The 10,503-nt window shown below is 38.3% G+C and overlaps 1 protein-coding gene across 3 annotated transcripts; it reads right to left on the bottom strand.

Annotated features, from left to right (window-relative positions):
- Positions 1-5,236: 5,236 nt before the first annotated feature.
- LOC133719902 (delta(12)-fatty-acid desaturase FAD2) lies at positions 5,237-9,285 on the bottom strand. 3 transcript variants are annotated; one of them, XR_009851537.1, is made up of 3 exons: positions 9,148-9,285; positions 5,484-6,724; positions 5,237-5,399 (listed from the first exon to the last, which is right to left on the bottom strand). XR_009851537.1 is itself a non-coding variant. In XM_062146092.1 (2 exons), the coding sequence occupies exon 2, from the start codon at positions 6,711-6,713 to the stop codon at positions 5,565-5,567; it is 1,149 nt and encodes a 382-aa protein (XP_062002076.1). In that variant the 5' UTR covers positions 6,714-6,724; positions 9,148-9,285; the 3' UTR covers positions 5,425-5,564. The 3 variants fall into 3 exon arrangements, 2 of the variants coding, with proteins under 2 accessions (XP_062002076.1, XP_062002077.1); XM_062146092.1 differs by lacking the exon at positions 5,237-5,399 and having other exon boundaries at positions 5,425-6,724; XM_062146093.1 differs by lacking the exons at positions 5,237-5,399; positions 9,148-9,285 and adding an exon at positions 7,071-7,094 and having other exon boundaries at positions 5,425-6,724.
- Between the last annotated feature and the right edge of the window lie 1,218 nt (positions 9,286-10,503).

Below are 10,503 nucleotides of genomic sequence, written 5' to 3' on the forward strand. Positions count from 1 at the left end.
TTCTGATATGGAGAGCTAGCCAGCGGCAGAATATATGTACAGATCGGAAGAACAAATGTAATAGCTAGCCATGAATATTGTGACATGCACGTACACATATGATCCTTCTGTTTATCCTGACATGGTACCTGCAGAGACGATCGAGTGCTCTAGTACTGGCACGTTCTGCTATTACAGTTCTGACTACTGTGAATTCTGCATGTGGCTAGAGGCTTCCAACTACCAAGGGAAATTCTTGAGAAAATTATTAGCTTTCTGATCACCAATAAATCAAATATGATCAAACAATAAGGTTGCTCCATCAGACAATTTGAGCTAGAGAAGATCCAAACCCAAATTGTCCAGGTCGCCGGTCTTCCTCAATTTCCATTCCTCTAGACATTGCTGGTCTAATATTCCATTTCTAATTTCTTAGTTACATGAAAATTACTTACCTATTTGACCCCTAATATATAATCTGCAGCTACAGATCGAAGTGGTTGATCAATTAGTTGAAATTACTATCTTTTCAGCTGTTACAAGAATTCAACATCTCTTCGATTATCTGCAACTATATACCTTTTCAGATCTCATAGAGCCAATAGTGGGGTGATCAGAGAAGACCCAAACCCTTGTTAGGTCAAGCCAACGTGATGAGCATACAAGATAAATAGTATGCCTAGTGGAGAATAATTCATTTCTAGTCCATTGTAGTATGGGATTCCACAAATGTGGTTTATGAAATTCTGCTGGTTGCCGTTCTAGTATAAAATCTTATCAAATCATCGAGAGATCTAACAATTGACATATTTTAATAAGAACATATTTTGAGAGTTTACGTTAATTATTTATCGCGTAAATAAAATTATAGAACTAGATTGACATTAATTTATTAGATTTAGTATTTTTTTTTATAAGAAATAGGACATGTTTGACCTAGTATATATGTATTAGTGTTTTAAATGTTATAATTACTTAATTAGTTTTCAAATAATATAATAAAGTAATTAATTACCAGATTACTAGTTAAAATATATTTAATTAAAAGGATCAACAAGTATCTCTCTAACAAGATAATGAGAGAGACTAATTCAGGGCATGTGTTTGTTTACCAATTTTACACCACGAGATCAATTCCTAGTTTTTGACTACAGCACCAAATATATATTAATTAACATGCATGCATTGTTTTACTTTTACTGTTTCTTTTTTATGGGTGATGCAAGTTTCAGAATCTTCGACCAGTTCAGTGAAAGAATCAGTAGACATTGCAGTACTGTAAGACCTTTTGCAAGTCTCTGTTATCAGTTGCTTTCAGGATCGATCATGTGGTCCAGGACTGATTCTATCACTTCTACTTGTGATCGATTAGCGGCCATTTTCTTAATATATTAGTACAAATAAATTAAGCTGTAAAAATCCAAATGTTAACATCTAGAAAATCGATGCCCATACACTTGCAAATAGATTGATATTCAAACTGAATCAACGGAGAACAGATTGGCCTCGATCGCATGCAAGTCATAATTTTCGATGGGATATTATTATAAGCTAATAAATTAGTTTTAAAGACACAATGGGCGTAATTTTTATTCATACACAGCTTTCAACCTGCAGCAGTTATACATGCATGACTTGATTAGGAAGGTTTGTCTACTGCATATTAATAGACTGATACATCAAATAGATTAGGTTCGATGTATAAGTAGAGTAGCTAGCTCAATATAAAAGTAGAGTAGTAGACTAATAAAAGAAAAGTCAAACCAATATACTAATTTATGAAGCCAATAGCTACCGTAAAACGTAATCTACTTGATGTATCAGTATATTAATGTATCGTATAACTTTTCTAATTAGTAAGTTTCCTGTTTATATGTTTAATTTGCATATTTCTAATTGCGTGAGTAATTTGACATGACCGACTAACTATTACATATATGATGGTATTCTCATCATCGATCGATGCTAGAAGTCTAGAACTGAGGTCCAAAGTTTGAATTGACACATTCACAAAATAAAAGGAGAACAAGTAAGTTGCAATGATTTAATAGGGTTGAGATTGACGAAGTAAGAAGAGAGAGCTTAATTAACCACTATTACATTAATTACTTTTTTATAGCTAAAGATAAATCGGTCAAATTAAATGCGTTTAATTAGTTCTTGTTCAGACTTCAGCTAGACCTCGTGTTTTTTGACCAACCCAAACAAAAAAGAAAAAGAGAAGGACCTCAAACATGACATTGAAGCAAAGCCTTCCTAATATATGATCCATATTGATGAATATACTGAGAAAAGCTCGTGTATAATACTAGTACTAATTTAGCCCCAGTGCCTTGACAGACACTACTCTATGCTTGGCGAAACAAATTAACTGATCATCAATCGATTTGATTGAAACACCAGACATTGGTATATATGTGCAGATTGATGATGTGTGTGATTTATTAGTGCTTCAGGCACATTAGACGTTGTTGATACTGAAAACCACTAATCACTCGGTCTTTCTCAACCATGTCTTGGGTTAAGATGTTCTACGGTGCGACCGTATATTGATACTTGCCACACAGATGAACTTCATCCTACGGCCCATATGCATTGATGTCGACCTGTACATTGGCTACATTGCAGAATTCCCTGAGAACAAATCGGTCAATGAGGGGATACGGGGTCTTTCAACAAATGACCGATCCAAGTTGAGTATGTACATCAGGCATATGAAGAAGCTAGTAGTCTACCTTCTACGAAAGCTACTAATTAACTTATCGAGTGTTTGTCACAGATGAGTTTGAACCATTTTGCATTGCGATCCAATGAATCGTAATTTGATTTTAAGAACAACTAGTTATGTATCCAGACATTTAAAACCAAATTATTTTGATACTTCATCCACAACCTGTACGTTAGTCACCACTAAATCGGAGCACGTATAGTGCAAGTGATCTGATTCTCAGAGGTAAATTATTTGTCCATACATAATCACACTTGAGCATCTCTGTGTTGTTAAACGACCATCATTGAGTTTTTTTTTCATCTATTTTATTGCATAGGTCTTTCTAAATATACCCAGCAAATATTTAAGTACACTCAGCAAAGTTTTTGCACCCAACAAAATTATTAAATTTCTAACTACACCCAGCAATTCTCTCAGTTATACATTTTTCTTAATTAAACCCAGCAAACCCAAACACCTAACAAAACTGCTTTGTTCATTTTCTTAATTAAACCGAGCAAAAAGGCTTGAAAGCTTCAGAGTCCAGGATTTCAATAGCGCCCAACAACAAAGAGAAGAAGCCCACAAAGCCTCCATTCATTCCGGCCAAATATAAAAACAAACTTGTGCGTCAATACCAAACTCTGAGGGACCCAATTGAGAAAGAGGAAGCTGTGCTGAGACAGCCTCCATTTTTCCTATTCTCATATCATGAAGAGAGGAAAAAGGATCGGAAAAGACAAAAAAAAAAAAAAAACTACCTCATATCCAACAATTTAGCACCCAGCACTCCAGCAGGCCAGCACTCATGCTGCCACTCTCTCTCAAGCGAAAGAAGAGTCGAGATTGGTTAACGTACTCTATCAAACTAGACTCCTAATCATATATATGATTAATGATGAACAAATATCATTAAAAACAACTCTTTGAACAACCCTATTAGAATTACTTCTGATAGTGATCTACTCTCCCTCTCGAGTGAGGTAGAGATTGACAAAAAGATTCATCAATTTATAGTTTATACCACAAAAGCAAGCTTAAGTAGTTAATTTTTGGGATCTATACTCTTTTTTTTTTTATCTCCCGTTTAAGGTAGAGCAAATTATTCTAAAAAAAAAAGTAGAAGGGAGAACTTTTGCACAACCACCCGTGACTTTGTTGGGTGCAATTTTTTTTTTTCTCTAAGGGTATAGTTGAAAAACCAACAACAATATTTTAGGACTGGGTATACTAAGAAATTTGCTGGATATATATATATTTTAAAGATGATCAAAGGATTTCACTCCTACTCCCATTTGCTGGATACATTAAATTTCTTCTATCTTCAAAGTTTTCTTTTTCATGCATGGTGACGTTTATTTGCGGAAGTGTCTCCATGATTCTATGCTAGTGCTTGTTAGTAGGCTAGCGTCCTCTTGTTTAAGTTGGGATCTGCAGGTTCTAGCGGCATAGGTAATTTAGTTTTTAGTGTTGCTAGACTTTCTATTTTTTTGTTTATGTTTTGGTTAGTTCACATAAGTCTCTTATGTCAGGTCTTGTTTTAGATGATTCTTCTAATGGGGATGGGCTCGTGCTGTCGTGGTCTTACAGTATGCGCGCCATGGTTATGGCGTTGTTTGTGGAACAATATCCATCATTCTAGATATGGTAGTGTCGACTGTCTTTAATGGGGATGGGATTTCGGTGTCATGGACTCAGTGTCTAACTGATATGTCATGATCATTGCGTTGTCTGGGGACTAATTGCTTGATCATAATTTCGACTCTAAAATTAATTCTCTTATCTGTAACATGTGCAAAGAAGAAATTATTATAGTTAGATTCTCAATCTTTTTCGTTCATTGTAACTGCTAATTTTTTTGATGTTTTGATTATTGAACTCTCGATGGACGAGATTTCTGATAGATTGCAATGAAAAAAAGGGTACATTTTGATTAACTATAATGTTTTGATTAGTTCTAGAAAGACAATTTTACTTCTGAAAATATACACGACTATATGACACATACACGTGCTCTCATTTAACGGAGATGTTGCAGCCCGTGGACGAAAGCATCACACCAATCTTTTTAGTTTTCAAGTCTGAACTTAGCTGATCATTATTGAAGTTCAGAACTTCAATGACAACGGATTCAATTACAGAAAAGTTTAATGATAAAAACATCTAATTCTAAGGGATAAGATCGATCGGCCTTTAGACCTTCACCTAACCTGAAACCGAATTTCATAAGTATTGGGCTTGGCCACCAGGCTCATCACTAATTAGCTTTTTCTTCTTTTTATTATAAATTTTGTGGGCAGTCGTAAGAAATTGTTGGCATTTTGAAGAATGGGGACATTTGCGTGCCCTAATAAAACATGTGGTCCTATTTCATCTTTGATACGAACTCGGTTGTAGTAGTTTTTAACTTTTGGGTGAAAACTAAAAAGTCATCAGAGTTCCATCTTGATATGATCATCAATATGAGTTACAGATTCATTGAAGCACCTGTGTCCCATACCAACACGAAATGTCTTGCGTGTATTCGGTGGATTTTCCTCCCGTGAATAACAAAGAAAGCTAGCTTCTAGCAACCATGTATACATATTCCAAATTTAGATCGACAAGCAAGTTCCATTTGGGATTAGGCCTCTTGCAAGCTCTATACTTAAGAAACAAACAACCTTCATGACAAGAACATACGCCAGACCATAGCTTGTAATCTTAGTTCCTACGATAATTACGGGTCAAAAGAATTATTGAAAGCCACACATCATAATTGATAAGTAGTTCAAAACAGCAGAAAGAAACCTACATTATCAAGACAGGGAAGCTGAGTTCTGATGACTGGAATCTAAAGCTTCCCAACAAGCTTGTTCGACAACTTTTATCAGAATCACAGCTTATTCTTGTACCAGAAGACACCTTTCTTATCAACTTCATCTGGCTCAACATAGATGCACTCCTTTGCTTCCCTCCACATTGCTTTGTAAAATGGAGTCCCATCGAACTGATAATACTCGCCCAATATCGGCTTGATTGCCTTTGTGGCCTCCATTGCGTGATAATGTGGCATGGTTGAGAACAAATGGTGAGCGACATGAGTGTCTGTGATGTTATGGAAGACCTTGTTCAAGATTCCATAGTCTCTGTCAACAGTTGCCAAGGCTCCTCTCAACCAGTCCCATTCGGATGAATCGTAGTGTGGCAATGAAGGGTGGGTGTGCTGCAAATATGTGATTAAAACCAAAAACGCATTCACCACCAACAAGGGACCTCCATAGAAGCACAAGACCCAGGCAAGCCCTTTTGCAACAGCAAGACGGTAAAGCCCATAACAGACTGCAAGAACACCAGCATCCGAAATGTATATCTGCAAACGTTCACGATCGGAGTAGATAGGGCCATATGGATGGTAGTGGCAAGCAAAGCCGTCATAGGGCCTTCCAGAAACATTAAATGCCAAATACAAAGGCCAGCCAAGAGTGAGTGTGATAGTTAGAGCAAGGACTCTGCCTGGTGGGTTGTTAAGGTATTTGGAGTACCATCCCATAGCAGACTTCTGTTTTGGGACAAAGACTTCATCTCGCTCAAGGGAACCTGTGTTAGAATGGTGGCGGCGATGGCTATACTTCCAAGAGAAGTAGGGGACAAGAAGACAGGAGTGCAGGATTAGGCCAACTGTGTCATCGAGCCATTGATAATCACTAAAGGCATGGTGACCACACTCGTGTGCAATGACCCAGACACCAGTTAGGACACAGCCCTGAAGAGCCCAGTAAATTGGCCATGCCAAGAATGAGAGAGGTGTCGAGAGGTGGTTGATGTAATTTGAAGCAATGTAATAAAAGATGGAGGCAATTGCGAGGTCATAGACGACATAGGAGAAAGAGTGGACGACGGAGCGCTGGAAACAGTGAGGTGGGATGGCTTTCTTGACTTGGCCGAGAGTGAACGGAGGTTTCAGGTGTGGCACTCGCTTGATGTTGTCAGTTTCTGCATTCTTGTGAGTTGGGGGTGCAGACATTCTTCCACCACCACCCATTGTTCCTAAACCTGCCAAGAAGGAAAGGGTGAAACAAATTCAATACTGCTTTATTACAAGGAACTGATGAACTTTTTGCTTCTGAACTTCTATTAACAAGGTAGAATAATTTGCCTAATCCTCAATATTTCTACATAGAGTAACGAGGAAAAAAGACATGGCATAAAATACAATAATAAAATAGAACAATTCTGAATAATTTGTAACCTTTACTAGTTTAATTTTGATTCTCTATGTGGTCACTATTCTATTCCTCACCAACCTTGTTTTCCTATTTAGAACAATTCTGAATAATTTGCAACCTTTACTAGTTTAATTTTGATTCTCTATGTGGTCACTATTCTATTCCTCACCAACCTTGTTTTCCTATTTAGACCCTGAAAGGGACTACCGCTAGTTGGATTTCCTTCTTGGCTGGATGGAAAAACACCAAAAAAGCCGACACAGCAAAAGTTAACCTACAAATGGGGTCGAGTATTTAAGATATTGGGGAGCTTCAACCCTTTACATGGAAACCACTCAAAAAGAAATGGAGAAAAAAGTTAAAGATTAAAACCAAAATAGAGGCAAGTGGAATATCCAATAGAATCCACTAAACAACTGGAGGAGCGATGATCACATCAACTCAACAAATTATGGTGAAAACGTAAGGACAAGGTTGTGCATTCCATGTTTTATTGTTATCTGAGACGGCAAAACCAAGTTGTTACCAGTGAGTTTCTTCAATTTCCTCTTTGTTTTAAAGAGAGCATAAATTGTTTCTACAAAGGTAGATTCAGAAATTCAAAACTTAGAATACTAGGTTTGTGTCGGTCTGGGATCCAACAATTACAGCTGGGAAAATTGACTACCAACACTACTCAAGTTTCATAGTTGATTAAGTTGACCACTTCAACCCGAAATTCCCACATGACATTGTTGCCCTCATAATAAAGTGATACTGTTGTACGCATGAAATTCAAATCAACCGAAACAAACGTGTTGATACACATCCATCAATGACCGAACCTCCGTAGACATAGGGTGGCCATGCTTATGGGGCCGCCCTCTACTGTTTGAAGTATATAGGCCCAGCAATGGCAGTCAGTTTCCGTTCACTATCATACATAAATTTAATGACAAATGACAACAACTACTTAATTATATGATAACACCGCTCAACAAAGCAATGGTTAACAATTCTAAAAGCTTCTTTGATATTTATAATTAGGACCCACGAGCTGAATTTCTCCAAAGAAAAATTGCTGCCCTACATAGACAAGAATGGGAGGACCGAAAATAATGGTGAAGAAAAGTGTGAAAAATGAAAACACTGAATTTAAATTTATGAATAATGCACTCAAGAGTGGCATATCACACAACCTCTTTTGCTTATTTTAAATGAAAAGAAAGGGAAAAATAGAAAAGAAATGGGAAAAGCTTTCTACAAAGAGAAGTCTAATACGAAACTGAAGCAAAAATTGAAAAGAGAAGCAAAATGGAGATGAGTTTTGTATCATGGCCACCTCAACGCTAAGTCATGGTTTCTTCGATTAATCACGACTCATTCTTTAAAACTATTCCTGAATTGACTTATTATTATTATTCCAATTTGCCAACTGCGTAAACTGCCGAACGTGCCATAATAATCCCCCAAGTCCCTTTTGTTAACTTTTCTAAATATTGGAATGAAGCCTAATCACGCTTTAATTATTTTCCTAATATTCAGCCGAAAATTGTAGACACATATGGGGCTTCCCTCCTTTGTCCGTGTCTAAAGATCTGTAACTGCCCCAGATACAACGAAAGGCCAGAAAATCCTCACGGAAGACACGGATATAAAGACTTGAAAGGAAAGGTGGCGATGCGGAACAACGCCAGAGTATTAAAAATTAAGAACCCAGAAAGAAATCTTTCGTAATTTTTCATTTTTGGAGAACAACAACAAAAGAAATTTATATTTTAATTTTCAGAAATACAGAGGAGGTTGAGCATGACGACATGTAGGAATCACGTGGCGGCCATCTTCAAGAATAAAATCGAACAACACGACAAAAGATCCAGACGGGTTGGCTCAGATCGGACTTAAAACAGCTCAATATTATGATTTCATAGAGAAAAAGAGGAATACTAGTTGCATTATAATAATCAACCTCGCCCGCCGTTGAGATCGAAAATAATGCATATTTTCTGAAAAGCAAAATATATATATAATCTCGGCATGGAAAAAGGACAGATAATCTGAATCTGCAGAAAGAATCTACGAGCAAAAAGTTGATAGCCTAGATCTAGCTGAGATTCGCTACCGGAATATGAACATTTGCCGGAACTTGCATAATGGCATGACACACAATCATGACGCACCAAATGTGACTAATAATCTCTCAAATAATTACAGAAACAAAATCGTATAGCAATAATCAAAAGGAAGAAGAAAGTGAGGGAGGGACGGTACCTGAAAGAGAAGCTCTCCGGCGCACTCTCTCTCTCTCTCTCTCTCTCTGGGCTGTGGCTATGTTATGAAGCGCCAGGCCCTTGAGGTAAAGGAAAGCTGAGGCCACTCCTATTTAAGCTGTGGCTTCCCTCCTCTGAATCTCGAAAAAATAAATTATAATAATAAGTTAGTGGGCCTGGTGGGGGACCCGTATCTGGACCACAGGTTGTTTTGCGGAGTGAGAGATTTCTATTTTTTTTTTTTTCTTTTTCTTTTCTATCGGCTGACGTGGCGCGGAGTGATTGGGGGGCTGAGTTGGTTTCTGCTAGCTTTGCGTGACACGATCGATGCTCTGCCGCAGGCTCTCAACTTAATTGGAGATGCGATCCTGGCCGTTCGTTTGGTTTAGAGTTTAGACGGTGCAGGTTGTCTGGACTTCGGACTCTTGTAAAGAGAGTTAGACGGTGCTCTTTGTGGGGATCACGTGCGTGGTACTGTGGGCGGGACCCGGATATGGGGATTCTGATTTTTTGATTTATGGACGAGAATGCCCCTGGTTGGAATGGGAATATGAACGAGAAGCACAAGGCAACAACTGCCATGGTGCCGGTCGAGGTGTAATGGTTACCCTGCCTTGCGTGCCACACAACAATAAAGGCAACTGGCCTTGCGAGGGACCAAAAATCCGGCAAAAACCTCTAAAGAAAATCATTTATTGTTTTTTTTGAGGTAAATATAATGATTCCATTAATAGCAAAACACATGCTAGAATGGCATAGATGGAGTCACTAGGAGTAATAGGTGTCATTACACTTGAAATATTTCTACTCCTTTATTCATGAGCCTATCAGAACAAGAAATCCTAGCTAGGAATGATAGCAAAGAAAAGCTTCCGAAGTCAATGCGCTCAATTACGGTGCATCAAGAAACTCTTCCTATTTGGATGTAGAATACCAACATTCTGTAGGCCAGACGGATAAGAGAAAATAGTGTAATTAGACAAAAGCTAAAAACATAGAGTTGGGCTTAGGGCTAGAAACCCCGGCCCAACATATCTAGATCCAAGAAGCTCTAAAGGAAGGCCCAGCAGGCCAGGCTTGGCTCCAGCCCAGCATCCATCTCCAACCCTGAACCCCGCGCGCAATGGTAGTAAAGCTTCGCTTGACGCCACTCCGCTATGATCCTCGCCATGGACCAGACCCGCCGTTATCCGACACACCGCAGAGCACGCCGCCTCCACCTGCCTCACACCGAAGCCGCCTCAATCCAGCACCCTGCCAACCCACGTCGTCGTTGATCTTGACACATAAAACCCTACAAACGTCTTCAATCGAATAAGCCCAAACTGAGATTCCATCGAACCTGCAACGCAAATCC

This window comes from Rosa rugosa, chromosome 7 (genome assembly GCF_958449725.1).
Source record: "Rosa rugosa chromosome 7, drRosRugo1.1, whole genome shotgun sequence".
In the NCBI taxonomy this organism is placed as follows: Eukaryota; Viridiplantae; Streptophyta; class Magnoliopsida; order Rosales; family Rosaceae; genus Rosa; species Rosa rugosa.